This window comes from Sprattus sprattus, assembly GCF_963457725.1.
Source record: "Sprattus sprattus genome assembly, chromosome: 10".
Lineage (NCBI taxonomy): Eukaryota > Metazoa > Chordata > Actinopteri > Clupeiformes > Clupeidae > Sprattus > Sprattus sprattus.
This window is the reverse complement of record NC_137908.1, coordinates 13,348,323-13,370,809: the sequence shown is the minus strand read 5'-3', so window position 1 is coordinate 13,370,809 and position 22,487 is coordinate 13,348,323. Positions and strand designations below refer to the sequence as shown.

The following is a 22,487-nucleotide window of genomic DNA, read 5'->3' as shown; positions in this document are numbered from 1 at the left end:
TTTATATAACAAAGACATTGACATACATTGACATATAACACTAAACTTACACAAGCATTAAACAGCAATAGACACAGACAAAGTGATAAAAGGCACACATGCTGACAGAGACGTGAGGTACATTCGAATTTGGAACCATAACACAGGATTAACACAGTTCAATGCACATAGCTTGCCAGGAGATCTCCACAGTCTTTCTCTTGTGTAATGTGGAAGCTTCGCTTACTCCCTGCACATAACAATATCATACTGTTATAAGCAGGATGGGATAATCCATGCTAAGAACACTGAGCTTCTCATACGTGACCGTAGTTTTATAAGTTCTGTTGTATGTATTCAGGTGTTTGCTGTGCTAACATACAACACAACCATCACAGAGGTTACAGCAAGGCACCCTGGGAAATGACTGGACTAGGTCTGCTGGGGAGGATGCAATAATCAACTCTGATAACCTGAAGGAAGTCAGGCAGTTACCATCCATGTTTAAAAGCAAGGAAGTTTAAAAGCCTCTTTGAAGATTTTGGCTTTTAACGCTTTCAACATGTTTTCAGTAAAGTTGCCCCTAAGGCCCCTAAAAGAAGACTGCTATGCTGAAATCTGCAGGATATTGGGATATTACTCAAAAGAGATGGCATCTTAATCCAGGGTTGTGAGGAAGGCCATCACACAGGTCATCTTCCTGCTTACCTTTATCATCAGTGCACATACAATATATACCCTGAAGGAGCCTTGAAGCAGCTTGCTCCAATACAACTAGCACAAATCTAAATCTCATGATCATTTGTATACTGACCAACTGGCTGCATTAAATGTGACAGCTTTACCATGTATTATCAGTCATAAAGCTCTGTATTAGACATTCATTTTAAAGGCTGGTCATTTTTGACCGGAGGCACAAAAAAATGTAACAATGTTAAAGTATGTGAGTTTAAGACGTAATGAAAGTGGCAATTTGTGTCCGGAGACACCACCTGCGGGTTAAACAGCATATCATCTATAGTAAACTGGATTCATATATCCGATAGTAAGACCTCCTGAAACATATTGAAAGAGATTTAAAGAATAAGTAAATAGGTGAATGCTACATTCATTTAACTATTAAGAACTATTAAGAAAGTAGTAGTAGTAACGGTATGCATTGCTACTACTAAAAAGAAACTCAAACATTCTTAGCACTAGTATTTCTTTGCACAACTTAAAAAAAAATTAAGCTGAGTAGAATGTTTGAGGCGTTGCTAAATTAGCTGAATGTGTATGTGGAAATATAGGTGAATCTCAGCTGTAACGCTCACACATACACATGGTGCCTACACAGTTTCTGACTCTTTCTATAAAAACTGACACTTTTTATAACAATTAGTCACACATGAAAAGAATTATCCAGAGTACAATCAGAAATTCGAAACTAAGTTTATAATCATTGTGTAAATAGATGGGAGAAGCGTGACATGAATGTGACCACTATGCTGTATTGAACAAAATCCAATGTCAAATGCAATACCACTTCTGGTGAAGGGGTCTACACTACAAACACTACATTCCTCTTTCCACTGACATTAGAATTACATTCGTCAGTGAGCCCTTCTTGGATCATAGAAAAATGACATTTAATAAACAACTATAATACAATTTTAATACTAAAACTCTTCACTTGGAAAGAGAACATTTTTCTTCAATTTCAATGAGAAATCATATTTTTAATCTTACCTTAATGTTCTGCTAAAAGTGTAGCTGCCTGGCATATATATTCTTCCACTTGTTCTTTCACCCTTTTCTCTCGCAACTAAGCTGGACCACTACACTTCTTTGTATCTATATCTTCCAACTTTTCTCTCTCTCCCCCTCCTTTTCTTTATCCTCTATATGTGTGTGTGTTTGCTCTCTTGTCCTCGCCACCTCCCCCGTCCCAGCTGAGGTGCTGGTTGGGTGCAAGGGGGGTATATTGATTCACGTGGCACGGGTCACTGTCCTCTGATGCTGGAGTGTTTGTTTGCCCCACGCTTTGCTCTGCCTCTCCTCTTTGCCTGTGCCGCCCTGCACTGACCCAAATACTCACTTTCGTATCGCCCGGAGTTCATGAAAAGGGAGAGGGAGACAGAGAGAGAGAAAAGAGACAAGGGAGTGTGTGAGCGAGCCCGAAAGAGGAGGAAGGGAAGGGGGGAGGGAAGAAAGAAAGAGGGAAGAGAGTTTGAGTCTTCCCTGGTTGAAGAGTTGGAACAAAGCAAAGCTTCACTGGTTATCGTTAATAGGGCAGAGATGCACAGACAGATACAGCTGGTTGTGTTTACAACTCTAAACATCCCACAGTGATCAGCTGCACATGTCAGGCAGGGAGCCCAGACACATTGAAGCAGGGAACTGCAAATATGTCAGCTGCACACGATTGCCCCATGTCTTAATGGTATATAAGGTTATAATTCTCTTGTCAAATTCTAATCATTCAGTCTTGCAATTCTTCAGTTGTCCAACACAATTGTCCAGTTGTTGCAACCAGAATTTAGAACATCTGTCAGATAAACAATAGCTGAATCTTAAGTATTCACTCTTTCCTGTGTGCACTTTGCAACATCTTGGGCTGTAAAATACTGAACCTGTTAGGACTTCCCTCACATAGTGCTTTGGTTGGGCTGCATGGCATCACGGTTGTTTAAGCTGCCCCTGGAAGGGATTACTAATGGACTGGAATTTACAATGACAACTGTAGACAATGGCTGTGTTCACAATAATGACTGTAGACAGCTCCTAACGCCCTGACACGACATGACTTTCCAGTTCTTCTATCTGGGCCAACTTCATAATGGATACTAACGCACAACTGAGAGTGCACACAAACTCTGGAGCGGGTCGGAGAGGGTATTTGATTTGATTTAATTTAATTGTAAAAATTAAAGTTACATAAAAACTTGTAAAACAGTCATTATCTGTTTGTCAATCCCTTTTATTCCCGTAGAAGACTTGCAAAGAGCACCGATACAATGCTATACACAAGTTAAGACACATTTAGACCTCTTCTCTTGATGCTGAAATGGGTAGGATTCGTGCTAAACAGATGCATGTGCAGTGCTCTGAGCTTTAATCTTATACCTCAGCCAAAGGTTCAGCCCAATTCCCATCAACCCAAGTCACATTCATGATCAACCGGTATGAATATAATTTTTAATATGCAACTAAACACACCCCAAATCCATCAAAAAATAGATCGATCCCACACAAAATCATTACCAAATGCTAAACCATACAGTCTCTGCCGTCATATTTCAGCGATTCTGGTAAATAAAAGATCAAATGTACTGGAAGAGTTATCAGTTGGCTGACATTAGGCGTACAGTCTGTTACTTCATTACAAAATACCAAGAACAGCTTGTGTTGATTGTGAACCTCCTTAAGGCAAATCTAGAGTTTCCCAGCCACAGCAGCATTGAGGAGTGAGGCTTTTTGGTATGCTTCTGCTGGGGCGGGGGAGAACTCTTTGGGGGGTGGGGGCAGGTAGCGGTAACGGTAGCCATATGCTCGCAGATGATAGGTGTAATATTCCAAAAGGTACATCGTAGAGCCATCCACATAGTGGAAGGAAACGGCTAGATCTGAGCAACACTGTGCTCCCTAGAGAAAGAGAGAAAGAAATGGTGATTAATAGATTAATATACGCCACGTTTACAGCTTTTTCTATTTGTATAAGTTCATTAAATAAAATGTGACATTGCATCCCCATTAAAGGAAACTGTTATAATGTAATTTGCCAAGAAGTACCTTACCTTTCATGCAACTGACAAACAGATGCTATTATGGGAGTCAGTTTTTACAGAACAATGTCATTACTTTTAACATGTGCCTTTATTTTCCATAGTTCTTTTTAATTTCTTTATCCCTGTAGGCTTTGTGTCTGTTTGGTATGTTTCTGAATTATTATCTGTATACGTTTGTGCTTTTACATATAATCTTTGTTATGTCTATGTATATTTTGCTACCCATCTTGACCAGGGCTCAAGGCAAAAGAGGTATTGCATCTCAATGGGATCTTCCTGGTTTAATAAAGGATAAATACATGTTTTTTTTATGTATATTTATACATATGGGGGCATTTAACAAGGTCTTACAACTAAGCTTATCTTGAGTTTCAATAGATGTGGGTATGGAAGTCAACTGAAGAGTGCATTCCACACAGGACAATTTATGCACAGAACAGGAACATCAAGATTAACATGGTGCTGTTTCTAGGGTTGCTTTCACACTCTTCCAGCCAGAGAGAGTGGGTGAGTGTGTCACATTGCCCAGAACCTAGAACCGGCTGCGGTCTAGTGGAGATTCTCAGCTGAGGGGTAATAGACCCGGCAGATTCTCAACCAGGACAATAAGCGAGCCATGGGGAGCCGTGGGGATTTGATGTAAAACCTGGCAACAGCTACGCCTGGGCCGGATATCTGCACACCACTGTGCTTTCTTCTAACCAGACAGCTTACTGATGTGTGGCGTGTCTACTGGTGAACAGTACACCTAAAGCATTGTGGATCCACTGGGTAACACAGGGTAAACTGTGTGAGACAGTGCCATGTAAAAACAGTGTGTACATTTTTAAATCAATTCAGATACAAATGAATTAAATAGGCTATATATTATGTACAATAAACAGCTACTGGGGTACGGCAGTACATAAGGGGTATTCTGTTTTCTGTCTCGCTGTACTAATTCTCAATGTTTTTCTCTGTGCTGATTCTCAATGTTGTCAATCCCTTGTAGTCTTGCTTTAGAACATTTTAAAAGTGTAAGTCCTGTTTATGTTTGTAGTTATCTTTTAGACTCTTGTTTTGATTACTGTGTGGCATTGGAAGAGTGTTTGACCTTAGGAAGCAACTCTAAACAGTATACTTGCTGAGATTTGCCAAAAGCATTGCATGTTTTTATCAGCTGCTAATCTTTGATGACCAGCCAACTAGTCTGACCTGAAAAGAATGCTCATGAAGAGTGCGAGACCTCTTCATGGATGTCAAAGATTCTTTCCAGACAACTGTGAAAAACTACCATCCCACAACGCCATACCATCACTTCCATGTCCAATTGTGAACTGTACAATTATAGTGCAGTGAATCTCTAAATGGCACATCAAAATGCTATTAAACACTCTCATAGTGTGGTTGCAGCAGCAATTTCAAAGAATTAATGCACTCTCACCTCAACAATTGGATAGTAGCAGTAGTTCCAGTACCAGAAGCTCTTGGGGAACTTCCCCGTGAGGTGCTGGTCGGGGACAAACGGGTGGAAAGTCTCTCTGTGCAGAGTGTCTCTGGAATCCCCTGCCTGCACCCCCACCTTCTCCATGCACTGCCCCATGGCCAGGTCCTCCACGGACGAGGTGTGTGTGCAGACTTTGGTGCGGAAGCCCTCCACAAAGCGACGCAAGGCCTCCTTGCTAAGAACATAGCCAGCCCCGCCGCTCATGTAGCCCTGCTTCACGTAAGGCTTGAACCGGCGGCCGAAGTAAATGGGCTCGTCGGGCGAGTGGTTGGCTAGCACCCAGCGCAAGTTGTCCACACTGACGTAGGTGTCATCGTCGGCTTTATAGAACCAATCTGCGTCGTTGCCGTGCTTCTCCAGCACGTAGTGGAAGGCGCGGATGGTCTTCCAGTAGAGCTGGTCGCGGCCTTCCTTGGTGCCCAAACCCACGGCGGGTAAGTCTGGGTCATCCACCGAGCTCATGAAGAGAAGGATGTTACAGTGGCGGCTCCACGTGTTCTTTACATGCCGTGCTTTCGTCTTCAGGTTAGCAGGACCCGTCATCACCCAACACAGAACACGCACATTTTTAAACATAGAGTTCGCTACTGCCCCATCCTCTCCTGTAGTTGAGAGAGAAGGATCAACACAGAACAATAGAGAGAGTGGTGATTGGTGTGGGTTTGACGCTTTGGTTAGTTAATGCATCTTTTATACATCTTGTCTCAAAGCAACAGCCAGTAGGTTAACCGTACATAACATATTGTCTGAATATCAGCCTGGTGAAGTTATTCACTGATTCATATGATTCTTAAAGTAAAAAACAGAATCTGCTTTAGCTGATTTATTACAATTGATTATAGATTACTTTTTGATTGGGAGACAAGAGGCGGTGAAAATTCAAACGACAACTAATCAAAGACAACGCTCAAAATTTAAACACATACTGCCGAATGAATGGAGCCTATCTAGGTGGCTTAAAGATGCAAAGCAACCAAATTAATGTTATATTCTACATGTAACTCTTATTCTGATGCTACTTCTTGATAAACACCAACAAGCTTTTTATGACCTGTGTCTTGTGGTCCGTATACGGAAGGGGAAGCACTGGTTCCTGGTTAACAGGATACTGTTCACGCCCTCACCTGTATGATGGGGGTGATTGAGGTTGAAAAGTGCCGACCGATTTTTCAGCCAGTTTCGGTCTTCCGGCTGTCGAATTGATGCCTTGCGCTCAAACCACACCTGCTGAAGGAACACGTAGAGCGTGCACGTCCCTACCAGGAAGCCCACGGTGAAGGAACCCCTTGAACTCATGAACTTCATTCTTTCAGTCGACGTTATGGCCTCTGTAAAGAACAGAACAATAAAAAGGTGCAACCATCACCCATTGGTATTGTTACCGACCCCACTGAAGAACATCAGGGCAATGTTTATATTGCAGCATTTTCTTCTGAATAGTTAAAATGATATAGCTCTCACACTCTTTATATAAATACCAAGAACTGCAACACATACCTGTTCAGTCTGGAAAGCGCCTCACCTAAAATACATGTAGAAGCCATTACATCCTTTCAAAACTCTTAATATTCCAAAAGTTAATAATAGAAAAAAATGAAGTAACATTACTTACGGTTAAACTTCATTTCGGAACGAGCTCGACAACATATGCTGGCTAGCCAGCTAGGACCCACGGATGACAGCTTTAGGCTAACGAGTCTTCCATGGCAGCAGCAGCAGCAGCAGAGGCACTGAATGTTTGACTATATACTTAAGACTAAAATAAGAAGTGTACACAAATGACGTTAGTCATAAAAATGTATAGCCATAAGTTGAGCAAACTTAAATAAAAAAAACTAGTTAGCTACCTACCCACCAAAGTAACATTATGCTAGCTTTTATTGCTGGCTTGTTTCCATGATTCTTACTTGCGTTTAACAAGAACACATTAGCTAGCAAGTCCAGCGTTACAATGCCTTTATGGACAATTCTTTAAGTTGAGCAACTCCATTATAATGGCGTAGCCAAGAAAGTAATTTCACCTGTATCGTGTACACTTCTCGTCACAAGAAGTTCCCTTCGAATACAGAGATGTTTCACCAGGAAATGCCTACACCATCTTTTACATCAAACATCGGAAAGCAAACACTGTATGTGTGCTAGTTGATTGGAAGGCACAACTGTCAGTTTTGTCTGTGAGCCCACCTTTAAAAATTGTAGGTTTTCATTGGTCTGTGACTTTCCAAGCGCATTTGACAACTCGGAAGTGCCGAGGTCACACCCATCTAATGAATAATTCACAGTGAAAAATTGCAGGGTTCTCAATCTGTCCTGAGGGTCATTCCACACAAGGGGGCAGAACAACAAAGCTTTTGGAGAGGCTGTGGAAATGTATGTTCCGAGGTCAATTTGCGCTGTGGCATATTGTCTTGAGAGAAAACTGCCTAATGTGCAAAACACAATGAATGCAGTGTTAACCTGCCGGACAAATTTCAAAGCTGCCTCTCTCCCACACTCCTCTTAATGTAAGATTAGAATATGATCTGGCAGTCCCTACAGTATTTTGCGAAATATTTAATAATTTAAGCACTTTGAGCTGCATTGTTTTAGAATGGTATTTAAATGAGAAGACTTAGGAAAGGGTTATTAAGGCTATCTCGCTGATCCCTCCCTCTATGTCAACCTGTGTGGATCAACTTTTAAATGATTTTAATTCAAACATCAAAGATATATTTAATACAATTTCCCCAGTCAAGGAAAGCTGATCTCCCCCAGGCTTGCAGCGCCATGGAGAAATGCAGTTTCTGTAAGAGCCCAAAATAGAGAATGAAGGAAAGCCGAACGCAAATCAGGCCTCCACATCCACCAGTGGACCACCACGACATTTATAAAGAAAACTTGCATAATTACAACCTTGTATTGAAACATGCAAGACAAACCTTCTTCTCTGATATGATAAAAAATAACTCTTGCCCGTGTTTTATTTTCAGTTGGTAGGATGATTACAGTGGCGTTTCTACATAGGGACACATGGCACTGCCCCACCAGATCCAGATGTCGTTTGGTGCAGAAAGCTCAATACATCTGTGCTTTGTGGCAAAATAAATCAGTGTTGACAAAACATATTCCCTTTTTATCCTGCTGAAATGACCTTAAAACAAATTTAAGACCATTGACCTTCTTGCCCTTAAGGGTCTCGCTGTTAAACTATACCTGCTGTTTAGATCCAAAGCTTCTCAAACAGTGCTTCAATTATTTATCCAAAGATCTGCTATAAATTGTCAACGTTCAATCTCATCTGCATTTTTTCCCAAAGGGTCTAAAAACTTATACTAACAAAGAGCACTCTAGACTAATCTGTACTAAACACTACAGACCAAAATCAAACCTACCATTTATAGGCAAGGTCATTGAGAAGGTTGTCTATCAGCAGCTTAGTAGCTTTCTCAATAGCAATGATCGCTTCGATATCTCTCAATCTGGATTTCTCCCAAACCACAGAACTGAGACGGCGCTAATTAAGGTGGTAAATGTCTTTCGCCTGAACTCTGACACTGGTAAAATATCAGTTTTGGTTTTATTGGTGAGGTGCTGCATTTGATACCGTCAACCATTCTATATTTTAAGATAGACTAGAAAAATGGGTAGGACTATCTGATACGATCCTTCACTGGTTTAGGTCATACCTTCAAGACAGAGATGATTTTGTTTCCATTGGCAACTTTGTTGCCCAGAAGGTTAACATGATGTGTGGAGTTCCTCAAGGATTAATCCTTGGCCTTCTCCTATTTAATCTTTATATGCTAACCTAAGGAAAACTTTTGCGTGAAAACAATATTGACTACCATAACTATGCTGACGATACTCAAATTTACATTGCCCTCTCACCCGCTGACTATAGTCTGATTGATTCCCTATATCACTGTATCTCACTGATAAATGACTGGATGTCCCACAATTTTCTGCAGCTAAACAAATTAGAGGTAGTTGTTTTTGGTCCCAACAAAAACAAGAGAAGTATAGGGTCATTGCCTATCTAAAAAACCCTATCACTACAGATTAAAAATCAGGCAAGAAACTTGGATGTTAAATTAGATGCTGGCTTACACTTTGAAGATTAATTTACTAACCAAGTCAGCATATTGCCCCTTGAAAAGGATTAAAGGCCTTCTATCTAAACCCGACCTGGAAAAGCTTATCCATGCTTTTATCTCTAATAGACTAGATTACTGCAACAGGCTTTTTACCGGGCTTCCTAAGAAAACCCTCCAAAAACTACAGCGTGTTCAAAATGTAGCTGCAAGGTCACTTACAAAAAAACTAAAAATATGACCACATCACACCAGTTCTCAGATCTTTTCACTTTTTAGACAACCAGTTGATACAACCTTACTTTGCCGTGTAACTTGGATAACTTTCTGTTGGCTAATGTTGCATAGTTCAAAATAAAAAGGATGAATAGTCAAAGTTTGCTCAGCCAGTTGACTTCATTACCCATAGTGCTTTGTGGTGTACTAGATGAATGATTTTGGCTGAAAAAAATGTGTGTTTTTTAAAGAAAAGAAAAAAAACACAGGCAGAGTGCTGTTATAAGACTTTTGCGCAGTGGCAAAGAGGGGCGTCAGTAACAACTTCCAGTCAGAATTCAACTGCAGCTCACTGCTACAGCCTTGTGTGTGTGTGTGTTTGTGTGTGTGTGTTGTGTGTGTGTGTGTGTGTGTGTGTGTGTGTGTGTGTGTGTGTGTGTGTGTGTGTGTGTGTGTGTGTGAGTGTGTGTGTGTGTGTGTGTGTCTGTGTGTGTGTGTGTGTGTGTGTGAGTGTTTGAGAGAGAGAGAGAGAGAGAGAGACAGAGAGAGAGAGACAGAGAGAGAGAGAGAGAGAAAGAGAGAGAGAGAGAGAGAGAGCGAGAGAATGGATGGATCCTGATGTAACAGCTAAGACTGCAAAAAAATGTGAGGTACATCTCAGCTTGTAATAACTGACAGGGGTCAGCTGAGTTCACTACACTTCTTTTGTTACACAAACCCAGAAAAGCTTGTTTTGATTTTTACACAGCAGACCTTAGTGCTGCTTTCCATATCTACAAGATAGTGGTTCTTCTGAGGTAGCAAAGAAACTGAAAGTTATCCTCTATTGTAGACCTTGGCTTTGAGTGGACAACCATGAATTGAATTCAAGTTTAATGACTAGGTGGCCTACCGCAAAATGAATGTATCACAAATATGGGCTGCAGCAGCTTTACTACTGAACTGGTATATTAGAGATCTATCAAAGGTCTTAGAGTATAAAGATAATTTAATACTTACATTATTTAATTCCAGTCAGCCAAAATTGTCTGTCCTATGTTCACATTTTGTCACATGACAAAGATTTTAAGGTTAGAAGGGTAGCATCTTATGAGGCATATCGATTTCCTCTGTATTTTCCAGTGAGGTATTTAATTCCCGTCAGCCAATGGGTGCCAAGGCTTCCCATTACATTTTAAGGTTTTCTTTCTGTATGCCTTCCCTGTCTTAGGGACAAAAGGTCAGGTCAAGTCTTAGAAGTCTAAGAATAGTGGTAGAAAGATGGAGGGTTCACAGACTACACAACTCTCTCCAAAAAAGTCTGAATAGTTCACTGCACTGCACCCAAGATGTAAGGGGGTGGTGATAGGGGGTTGGGAGGGAGGGGGTGGTGGGGTGAAAAGACATCTAAAGTTTTCAAAAATCAATCAATAAAACAAGAACCAAGGTAAACCTAATTTAAGTTTTCAGAGTTTTAATGAATCTTTTTCCCCTTGGACATTTGCTGTCATTAACAGTCTGTTTGGGTGCTTGTGTGCTACTTCATGTGTATGTGTTCATGTGTATGTGTGTATACTACTTCACTCCATACTTACTTAAGCTAAATAACTCCTGTCGATTTAACCTGCCTTGCACCTGACTGTGGCATATTTAAGGCGTCGTTGAAATATTTTAAAATGTCTCCAGCGAGATGCGAGTTGTAGACTCCAAAGCCTCCCCTGTTTATTTAATCGCAAATTGAAAAAAAAAAAAACTAAAAAGTCTAGATATAACTTGTCCAAACCACTCTTGACAAAGATCAGACTCATCTGCACATAAGCAGAACACTCCCACCTCCAAGTCTCTGCCCTCATTGGTCGTAGCACTCCGTGGCTTTCCACCCTCATTCACGTAAGCCCGATATACGTTCGGCCAATCAGAAGTGAGAGGTGTTGAATTGGCACCATATCTCATTAATATTTACATAAAGCTTTAGGCGCAGACTTAAATTCAAGTTCAACTCCTCTCCCCTTTCTTCTCCTCTCACGTCCCCAGACAGAACCTGCAACATATCCAGTCGGCCACATCCAGACCCAAACAGCCATGTCTGAAAAATTACCCTTCAAAGTCGGTGAGTGTAATGCATTTTCATCTTACTTGTGCATTTATGTTTTCTTGCACAGATTTCTGAAGGGACTAACGTGCTTCAAGGTATAGTTAGCTGGGTAGACAGCAAGGTGTATGCAAGTGGACCAGATTGGTGTTCATGTTAGCAAGTGGCTAGATAGATTGCAAACCGTAATTATATGTTTCCAAATTAATGTTGCACGAAGGAAACGGTGGGAATTTGTCAGGACAATTGAACAGTCTTTATGAGTTAGTTTCCCTCCCCTAGCTACCACATGGCTGCTAAGCTAAGCTGGTGTTATAACAGAGCTAACTTGGGACAAAGCTAGCTAGTCACCAGCCAGCCACCACCAGCCTGAAGACCCTATAAACATTTCTGTCTCATCAGCGTATTGCATACATTAAGTTGTTCATACAGTGATGTCTCTACCAACCGTAGTTGTATCACAATCATTAAATAATTAGCTGTCAGGATATCAGTATATGAATGAAAACCGTAAACCGGCTATGGTTATGGTTGTTGTAGTTTTCTTGGGGACGCTTGTGTTGGAACAAAAACGGAAACGTCTTGAGAGAAAATACATTACCCGTTATGCAGTTGCCCCGCCATTGACTGACGGACACACACAGTCGTACCCTTATGTGTTCTCAAGACTGGCACGTGGTGCGTTATTGTTAAATTGACTGACGAGCATTGCAGATAGTTGTTGTAGTGCCCTTTTTGTGAAGATATGGATGTTACTGTTGACCATAGTTGATCAGTGATTTTCAGTTAAGGTTTTGTTTAGTGCCTCTTTCACACTGCCTTTACCCCTCCACTGGAAAAACATTTAGTGAAACACATGTGAAGGCGAGCTGAAAGTTGAACTTTGCTCCTGTTATCAAGGGGGAGTTCAGGCCGTGGTCAGAATTGATTTATTTATTTTAAATATCAAGTGAATCATCGACGTACATTTCTATTAAGCTATTCAGGCAAAAAGAAACAAGAAAATACCAGAATCCCCCCTACACCCCACCTTCACCCTATACATACAAAAAGTGTGCTAACGATGTCCTACTGGTCAGCCAGTCAGGTGCGGTTAAGTGCGGTTGTATTTGTGCACAGACCACATCTGACTGGCGTGAAGGGCGGGGCTTAGTTATGAGACATTTCAGGCCTGCGGTTTTGAATTGCAGCTGCAGGATTCACAGGATTCCAGTGTAGTAGAAGTGGCAAATAAGACACTGACACCATCGAGTTTAAAGACAGCTGTCTCTGGAGACCCCAACATCAAGGATGTATAGCCTGCTCTGTACACACCCTCCATCGCTATGTGTGCACTTTTAACTTGCACCCACATAACCCATTTTCCTACCACTACCTTCATATAGATAGAGGGCAAAGAAGGTCAGTTTAAAAACCTCTTATCAGTTATTTGACCTGTCAGTGACATAATTCATCGAGCTTTTGGACACTTGCTTAGTGCAAAGCGCTGTTTGATCAAAGTCCCTTTTTGATCAAAGTCCCTTTTCATTTGGAATAGAATGGAGTTCATTGCATTGTTTCATTGCATCATTTCATTGCATCATTACATTGTTTCTCTTTCTTCTCAGCTGACATCAGCCTGGCCGAATGGGGCCGCAAGGCTATCGAGATTGCAGAGAATGAGATGCCGGGCCTGATGAAGATGAGGGAGATGTACGGCCAGACCAAGCCTCTGAAGGGAGCCCGCATCGCTGGCTGCCTGCACATGACCTTGCAGACAGCTGTCCTCATCGAGACCCTGACTGCGATGGGGGCTGAGGTGAGTGCAGGTGGAGACAGACGTGAGGCCATTAGCTCTTCACTGCTACTTTCAAAGGTTGCGTCACCGCATTAATACAAAGGGCCTGCTCATGTGTTTGCACACTCAAGGAAGACCCTAAATGCACCACTCTGTGTAAACGCATGGACTGTGTACGGATATCGGAGAATTTCTGTATGTAATATAACCTAAATCTTTGACCAATGAGTTTTTGAGATGTGGATCATTTAAGTGGTTTCATGTTTGAAGGCAACAGGGCCCTAATCCTGCAGACTTGGCACTTATCAATGTATTATTATTATTATTAATAATTAATTTTATTTATATCAGGGACCATGTTCGAAATAGTCATGTATATTATGGTATCTTACAACACTAAGTGTTTTCCTGAAGTTGAAAGACACTACAGCAAAAGGTATAAAATATTTGTTAAAGTTAAAAGATTATTAACAGCCCTGAAGGTGCTTCATTAAAGGCATACAGTTGGTCAGGTAATGGATAGTGATTAGTTATCAACCCCACATCATCTTTTAAACCCAAGACCACAGAAAAAAATTACTGAAATACCACATTAATGCCTTTAATTGGCAAAACTAATACCCTTTAACAACATTGGTTAACAGCCTCTTGCCAGAAACCCTTCTTACTGGAAGTCTTCATACCCGACTTCTTGCCAAAATCTGTCCATCATAATGTAACCGACATTCCCAAATTGTGAAGGAGCTAAAATCAATAGGTTCCATCTGATAACTCCTTTTTGGTAAACATACATTTGGTAAAAATTTAGAAACATTTTAGAGGAAAAGGTGTGTTCCCCAAATTGAATCTGGTAACACCATGATCCAGAGGACCTTTCCTGAAGTATCGCTACAGCCCTTTCTACCCCTGCTTCCTTCTACAGAGGGAGAGCCACACAAAACACAGTCCTTGGGCAGAGGCAGTTTGGTTCTGAAAAAAAAAAACTGATATATTGTAAAACGGTTAACAATATTGCCATAGACTGACCTTCTAAGATTTGACTATGCTTCACCTTTTATCTGAAAGTATGTATGTATATGTAACTTTTGTATCTGTGTGGAAAGTGTGGAAAGTCACAAGGTGAAAGTGTGGACATTGACAGATATCAGGAGGTCACAACCTCTCCCAGGGGAATTTCAGGACAGTGCAGATGATTACTCCAACATGTGGTCAATCTTCAATCAGGCCAACCAAACTTTCTGGCTGCTGTTTCACTACCTCTTTGCTCTTCATTTTAAGAGCTCAGGTCAGCTTTGCCTCGCCCTCTCACTCCCTCCCTGAAGAAAGGAGTCCTTAATGTTGACCAGATCCGCTATCTGGCAGCAGGTGTGCGTAAGCTCTCTCAATCCCCTGGAGATTGGCTTCTTTAGACTCTTATAGCCATGGATAGATCAGTAGCTATGGTTACATTTTAGAGATCAGAATTACCAGGTAGGCTCTTGGCACAGATTACATCGATGTGACCCACGTGAGTGTATGAAATTGAAAAAAATATTACAGCGCACCACAGATGATGTTGGATTCCTTTTTTACCTATGCAACTTCCGAGATCCGGCTGCTGTTGAGAGCACATCCACAGATAACTAGGAAAAATCATTACAGATAGGTGCCCAGTCAGCGAAGGAATGAAAAAGAAAAGCGTAAGGAGCGACAGCACAGGGATGCCATCTCATGAGCTTGCAGGAAGTGGTCTTTAAACTGCGTTCAGTTTGCTAGCTGATCTACGAAAGCTGCTGTTAACACTGGAACCTCTTTCCCACTCCTGTGATGTGATGTGATGAGATGTACCTGGAGGCATTGGAACCAGAGTATTATGAACAGTACAGCAGTATTATGAACAGTACTGCAGTATTATGAACAGTAAAGCAGTATTATGAACAGTAAAGCAGTATAACAGCAGTATTATTAACAGTACAGCAGTAATATGAATAGTGAAGCTGTATTACAGCAGAATTATGAAGGCAGCACAAGCTAAATGTCACCATAAAACTGTATGGAGATTGGAATGGACCTGACTTGAGTGTTCTTTTGAGATGGACAACTGTGTCTGACTTGACAATCTCTCTCTCCTTTCCAACCCCCTAAACACCTCAGGTCCAGTGGTCCAGCTGCAACATCTTCTCCACACAAGATCATGCTGCCTCTGCCATTGCCAAATCTGGCGTTCCAGGTACCCAATCCTGTTCTCATACTGCAGAAGAGCTTTCCTCTCAAATAACATATGAAGTCACGGGTGCTAGTTCAGTGGTTTAATGAATAGTGCTTCATACAGGGAATGGGAACTGTATTCCACATGGAGTTAACAGATGACAAAACATGCAGACTTTGAAACGCAATTAGCAGAGCTTCATTGAATAAAGGCACAAGGGACATGTTTAGGGTTGGCCATCTCCAGCTAATGCTTTTCTGGAGAGTTCCTCAGAGTAGATGTATGCTGCAATGAAGCCTTGTCAACTGTGCATAAGGTACATGTATGTTTTTTCTTTTTAGTTTGATCTGATGGCTAACACCCAAATGTCATCAGCGTATATTTGACCTCAGTTTCCATACTTTCCCCTCATTATTAAAGGGAAATGGACACTTGTTAGTGGTTGTGTCCATTAGCTATAAAGTAGCTCACTTCTTGATGGGTCTCCTATCCCTGGTCTGTTCATCTCTCTGGCCTCAGGCTAGGGGTGGTGGTGGGGGCTGGCCGGAGAGAAACGCTGATAACCACAGGTTAAAGTCATTAGGAGTATGGTGATGGGCTGTGTACTTTTGAACCTGCTGCTCTAGTCCCCACAATCTGATTACAACCTCAGAAATGAAATGTGGGGATAGAGTGAATATATATTGGAGGGAGGGAGCTAGGAAATCCACTGAGACCCTTTGTGTTTGAATGAACAGGCCTGTAGGGAGTTTAATTTCCGCTCCAGCCCTTTAAAGTCTCCCCGGCATAATGGCAACCTGTCTGTCCTAAAGGCTGATGCGAAAGATTCTCTCCATATGCTGCTGGATAAGAGTTTGCTCTGACTTTCTTGCCACAAGCCAAAATATGATGCAAGGCTGATCCCCACTGTTGAAAGTGCGTGCGTGCAGGTTACCTATTCCCAGTCTTTCATAAAGTTTGCGTTGTGGGTGAACATGTGCAATAAAAGATTAACCCATACACAGACTGTAGTACTATCAGATGGATAAGCTGGAGGAGAATTGAGGTTGAGATTTTGATGTTTGTAGTATGGGCAACTTAAACATGTCTTATGCAATGTTCATATACAAATTATAACGTGTCAGAAATGATGTCTGTCCCATTGTACTGCCTTCAACACTGTGTTGTTACACACATACTATGATGCACTAATGCAGACAATGTAACAAGAAGTGATGTATTGATCATAATGAACATATCCTGACGAGATATTTGTAGAATAGTCTTTTCTGGTCTGTGCATTGCAGCATATCTAATGTGTCTACCTGGTGCTTTGTGCTCTTGATGATAGTGTACGCTTGGAAGGGTGAGACGGATGAGGAATATGTGTGGTGCATTGAGCAGACCATCTACTTCAGAGACGGACAGCCCCTCAACATGATCCTTGACGACGGAGGAGACCTGACCAACCTGGTGCACAAGAAGTACCCCAAACTGCTCGCAGGTTAGTTGTAGGAACCACCTCCATGAAATAAGAAACACTGTGAAGTATATCACGTGTTAGCCACATTCAGCAAGTCACTGTGACTGTAGCATACATAGGAGTACACCAGTTGAGTTGTAACCGTTCTATCACAGGGAAAGGTGCTGCCCTAATCTGACTCATTCAGAGTGCGCAAGTGTGTGGGTGTCTAAGGCACAGTACAAATATTTGCCAACAGACCTTTTACCTTTTTTTTGGGGGCTGTCTGCCTCGTAAATCCTCAAATCCAAAGGTGTGGGTGTGTTCATGCGTCATGGTGAAAGGGCAGGCTGCTTCTCTGCTAAAATGAACCTGTAGAAGCAGGAGTCTGCTGATATGAACCTGTATAAGCAGGAGTGTAGCTGCTGGCTCCGCCGACTGACATTAAACCCTTTCACCCAGTTGCACCTGAACACCGCAGGCACCGGTTGCATTTCAACCCTTCAAGCTTGCTTTTGAGTTCTAGTGAACGGCACATGAAGGCTTGTCTGCTGTGTAGCTAGATTAGGGCTGTACTTCAAGTTCTTCTGAGCCCACAAGGCCTCGTCACCATAGCTGTTATTAAAGCCATGACGGGACCTACCCCAGAGTGCCATTGGCACGTAATGATGCATCACCACCCCTGGATAAAACAAACTTCTCCTTAACCAATCTTACCTAAAGTTAAGGATATTTGTATATAATGCTTTTTGCACAAAGCGGTTAACTTTGATGACAATATTATTAATAATACTACAATATTTTTTTATTTAAGTGGAGGAGTGCAAGTTCGTGGGCCAGGGTCATTTATATATGATGATGATCTCGGAAAAGATTGGTTTCAAACAATTCCTGTAGCTTTGAAGTCCCCTTTACTTTACTAACCTCGGGCCAGCTTGACCTCAGTAACCTCTGGCTTACATTTCCTCTAGGGATCAAGGGTGTGTCTGAAGAGACCACAACTGGCGTGCATAACCTTTACAAGATGATGAAGAAGGGAGAACTGAAAATACCAGCCATCAACGTCAACGACTCAGTCACCAAGGTAACGGCTGCCCCCCGTCATAGGGTTCTCTGTGACTTCCGTCAGCAACAGGACACCTCCCACACACACACGCTCTGAACGAATATGAGTCATGCCAGATTCTGCTCTTTCAGATAGCAGGTCCTTTATTTATTTATTTATTTATTTATTTTAACCAGTATATAAACCTCCCTGTATCTATTTTAAAATAAAGTAGTATGCCATGGTAAAGGATGGAACACACGGACAGCTGGTCTGTTTACAATGAGCAGGTGATCTGGCCACTTTTACGTGCTAACCCCTGGCAATAATAAATTTGTCCTGTGAACTGAAATGAAGAAAAAAAGAAAAAAAAACTTGCTTGTTTCGCTCTCTCTCTTTCTTACTTTCTTTCTTTTTTTTTCTCTCTCTCCCCCTCTTTCTTTCTCTCTCTCCCACTCCCTCTCTGCAGAGTAAGTTTGATAACCTGTACGGCTGCAGGGAGTCTCTTATTGATGGCATCAAGCGTGCCACTGACGTCATGATCGCCGGGAAAATTGCTGTGGTGGCCGGCTACGGAGACGTTGGCAAGGGTTGCGTGCAAGCTCTGCGTGGGTTCGGTGCCAGGGTCATCGTCACAGAGATTGACCCCATCAATGCCCTGCAGGCCTCAATGGAGGGTGGGTGTTCTCTACCAAAGCCATGTCTAAGATACAAGTGCAATGTAAATATTTGGTAGAGTGTATATTTAATATAATTGTTTATATTTGTATGCAGTTTATATTGTATTTGTATAGTAGGTAAATAACATGAGTGTGACCAAGAGCAGAAGAAAGTGTGTATATTGATTTTTTTTTTTGTGTGTGTGTGAAGGCTATGAGGTGACTACCATGGACGAGGCATGTAAGGAGGGAAATCTCTTTGTGACAACCACTGGCTGTTCAGACATCATCAATGGCAGGTGTGTATCTTGGCAACACAGGATCATGTGTACAGCTGTATTAAATCAGAACTGTGACCTTACCTTTTATCCCAACAGATATATAGACAATCTGACTTTGTCTAGGGTTTTCTGTCCTTTCGTGTTCCTTACTAGTAAAGATCTACTTGCTTTAAAGATGTTTAAAAAAAAAAATTGTTTTTAAATCAAAGTCCATGCTGTATCAGGAAAAATTATCCCAAGTTTGTTACAAAAGCAATAGTGCAATGCTTACTAGCTGATTAATATCGATCAGATTATGGTTCAGTTTTGAACATAGGCTTCATCATGAGGTGTTTGTTTGTTTGTTTGTTTGTTTGTTTGTATTGTCTTGTGCAGTCATTTTGAACAGATGAAGGATGACTCCATTGTATGCAACATTGGCCACTTTGACTGTGAGATTGATGTGGCTTGGCTCAATGACAACGCTGAGAAAGTCAACATCAAAGCTCAGGTGAGCAGCATATTTAGAGTAATAACATCTGTCAAACCAAATTATGTTAAACACAGTTTTTTGTGTTATTTAGCTGTTATTATTATTGCTACAGATAATGCTAAATATACCTCTATTTAGTCCTCTTTGCCTAACAATGTTCTAACAATGCTCTGCATTTACAAATTAAATGGGCTTTAAAAAAAAAAAATGTCTCCTCTCCCTCCTACTCCTCTGGCTTTCAGCCAAAGTGGCTGCGAACTCAAGCCATTATTATCACCCATGCCAATGGTCCCTTTATTTACTTAATGCTGTGAACACTATAAGCCGTGGTGGTTGAGAGTCTTTAAAAAAATAAAAATGTATATCGCTCATGGGTCCTCGTCAGGTGGACCGTTACCTCATGAAGAATGGCCGCCACGTCATCATCCTGGCTGAGGGTCGATTGGTCAACCTGGGCTGCGCTATGGGCCACCCCAGCTTTGTCATGAGCAACTCCTTCACCAATCAGGTGCTGGCTCAGCTGGAGCTCTGGACCAACACCAGCAAATACCCCCTGGGCGTTTACTTCCTGCCAAAGACGGTGAGCTTCCCTGTCACATTTCAACGCTCTCAGATCTCAACAATCAGGCTTCTTTGGTGTTGAAGTGCCATGACCTTATAATGATCTATCGGAGGAATGGCAGCTATCTAATGTTCCAGGCAACACACACACACACACACACACAAATGCACTGCCTATTGCCTCAGACTTTCCCTTTTACTATTTAACTTCCATTTCAGTTTACTCATTGAATGTATTGACTGTTACCTATGCTTGTCCATACCACAGCTTACCATGTCCGTACTATGTTTATGGCATTAACAGGAGAACTTGCTTAGTTTATAATAAGGCTTTGATATGAGAAGGAGTTTGTTTTGGCTGAGATTTCACTAGAGCGGTTTTGTGCTTTACTCAATTCTTTCCTCCCAGAGCTGACTGTCTCTACATTTGTAGCAATCTGTAGAGACTGTGCCAAGTTGATGAGAATAATCAGCCAGAAATAAAGGCACATGACTAAACATGGTTTAATGTTGATAGTTTAGGTATGTGAAACCATTTATTTATTTGTTTGTTTGTTCTGCTCACAGCTTGACGAGCAGGTCGCTGCCGCCCACCTGGATAAGTTGGGAGTGAAACTGACTAAGCTGTCGGAGAAGCAGGCCAGCTACCTGGGTCTGCCCAAAGAGGGTCCCTTCAAGCCTGACCACTACCGCTACTAAGCCCCAGAGCGTCTGGAGGCTGGCTAGACATCCGACAGGGGAAGGGGGAGAGGGAAGGGGTAGGGAGAGTATGGGTGTGTTTGTGTGTGTGTCTGTGTATGGTTGAGTCTAACTGTATGTGTAGGCGAATCTGACTTGGGTAGGTGGGAGAGAGTCTGACTGTGTGTGTTGTACTTGTTGCTTGTCAGCGCCCTCCTCTGGCAACCTGCTGTTCTTCTGCCGGTACCACAGAAAACAGCCCCCCCCCCACACCCTAATCATGTCCAAGAAGTTTTGTAACGTTAACCTTTTACAGAGAAAACAACAGTGTGGAACATGCCTTCCAAAGCCAGCATTCTCAAAGAAAATGGCATTCCCTGTTTCGTTAATACAATATTCATCATTTAAATTATGGAGTTGAGCCGGTAATCAGTACACACAGCCTCAGGTGAGCATTACAGTGAGCTCTGTGGTCAGTGCTTTGACTGAAACCACAATTCCAGAAACCTTTCAAGTCCTATTGACATCACCTTGTCTTAATATCAGAGATTCATGACCTAGGAAAAGTTCCTCAATGTAACGGTTTCTGTCAATCATTTCTCCTCCTATGGTCTTAGCTGAGATGAGCGCCGCTGTTGGTTGCAGCAGAAATGCCAACAGGTGCACTTAACCCCGTGTGTCATTTGCATATTGTGTGATTTTAATTCACTCATTAAAAGACACATGGAATGAAGATCTGGTGTTGCGTTCTTCTTGTCCAAAATCGATTTGAAAATGCTGTGTGTTTGATGTTAAGTGATCACCATAGGCAAATATGTTCACTTCATTGCTCTGAAATGATGTCTGTTCCAACTTCCCACCTTACCAATGTGTAGCAGGTGAGTGGTTATGTCATTGGTTCAGAAAAGCGTTTTTAAACTGCTGTCACTCCAGATGTTACTGAATTCAGTAACTACCGTCACCATACCTAAAAGTATAGAATCCTGGTCTGCAGAACTAACTAGATTATTTAAATGCAATTGCAGCCAGCACCTTTTTGCAACCCAGACAGGCTTTCTACAGGAACGATGTCTTTAAAAAATATATATATATATACTTTATTTAGTTTATAGTAACCGGATCTGGTAATGAATGAGATTTGACTTATTGCAAACATTTGGTTAGTCCATATGCAAGCTAGATGTCAAAGGTGCATGATGTACTTTGTCACAAACTAAAAATACTTCAGGGTAATGGTAATTCTAAGGCATTAAGCAGTCTCCTGTGTATTCTAATTGCCGGGCCTGTCGGTGTTTGTGTTTCTCTGACACTGCACAAAATTAATTACATATGAAAACACCTGAAGCAAAGAAGGGTACATAATAAATACTAGTTTCCCTGTCCCCTCAGAAATCCATTGTTAAGGAGGATATATTTAGAGAAAAGGTACACATCTAGACTGATCAGATGGTGTATGGTCAAGGGCTTGAGCCCCTTGGAAAGCCTGGTCCTCGGCACCCCCTAGATTCAGGGAGGGAAACGTGATCCATGCATGAAGGAGCATGAATGGATGCCTTTGATCTGCCTGTCAGCACAAATCAGGACAGGTCCTTGGGCTGCTAGGATTAGATGACCAGGACTGGACACAAAGTCTTCCCTCATCAGACAGAGGGTCTAAATTTAGGCCTTCATTAATCCAGTGATTCTGCGGGTCAGCTGGGCAAGAGCCAAATGGGTGCTGTGGAGTTTTTAGGTCAGAAATATTTGGGGGAATAAAGGCATCTTCTGCTCCTCCACTGAATGTTCAAAATGGCTAC

General features: G+C 41.8%; 2 protein-coding genes across 2 annotated transcripts; one reads left to right on the top strand and one right to left on the bottom strand.

The window, feature by feature from the left end:
• Positions 1-3,185: 3,185 nt before the first annotated feature.
• Positions 3,186-7,188, bottom strand: LOC308371645 (glycoprotein-N-acetylgalactosamine 3-beta-galactosyltransferase 1-B-like). Its single transcript, XM_080846624.1, has 6 exons — positions 7,088-7,188; positions 6,845-6,988; positions 6,730-6,754; positions 6,357-6,560; positions 5,170-5,834; positions 3,186-3,603 (listed from the first exon to the last, which is right to left on the bottom strand). The coding sequence occupies exons 4-6, from the start codon at positions 6,535-6,537 to the stop codon at positions 3,394-3,396; spliced, it is 1,056 nt and encodes a 351-aa protein (XP_080702750.1). The 5' UTR covers positions 6,538-6,560; positions 6,730-6,754; positions 6,845-6,988; positions 7,088-7,188; the 3' UTR covers positions 3,186-3,393.
• Positions 7,189-11,472: 4,284 nt separating this feature from the next.
• On the top strand, positions 11,473-21,424 carry ahcy (adenosylhomocysteinase). The gene is made up of 10 exons (XM_080846494.1): positions 11,473-11,607; positions 13,197-13,387; positions 15,500-15,575; positions 16,885-17,037; positions 17,967-18,079; positions 18,510-18,717; positions 18,911-18,998; positions 19,356-19,470; positions 19,838-20,032; positions 20,581-21,424. Exons 1-10 carry the CDS (start codon positions 11,580-11,582, stop codon positions 20,710-20,712), a joined length of 1,299 nt encoding a protein of 432 aa, XP_080702620.1. The 5' UTR covers positions 11,473-11,579; the 3' UTR covers positions 20,713-21,424.
• The last annotated feature ends 1,063 nt before the right edge of the window (positions 21,425-22,487 follow it).

What these genes read in the sequence shown, in the direction of transcription:
- LOC308371645 (XM_080846624.1), bottom strand. Translation starts at nt 6,537, where the DNA reads ATGAAGTTCATGAGTTCAAGGGGTTCCTTCACCGTGGGCTTCCTGGTA. An exon ending in CAATCACCCCCATCATACAG is followed by an intron (nt 5,835 to 6,356) that starts GTGAGGGCGTGA and finishes TCTCAACTACAG; the next exon opens with GAGAGGATGGGGCAGTAGCG. An exon ending in GCTACTATCCAATTGTTGAG is followed by an intron (nt 3,604 to 5,169) that starts GTGAGAGTGCAT and finishes CTCTTTCTCTAG; the next exon opens with GGAGCACAGTGTTGCTCAGA.
- ahcy (XM_080846494.1), top strand. Translation starts at nt 11,580, where the DNA reads ATGTCTGAAAAATTACCCTTCAAAGTCG. An exon ending in TGCCAAATCTGGCGTTCCAG is followed by an intron (nt 15,576 to 16,884) that starts GTACCCAATCCT and finishes TCTTGATGATAG; the next exon opens with TGTACGCTTGGAAGGGTGAG. An exon ending in TCAGACATCATCAATGGCAG is followed by an intron (nt 18,999 to 19,355) that starts GTGTGTATCTTG and finishes TGTCTTGTGCAG; the next exon opens with TCATTTTGAACAGATGAAGG.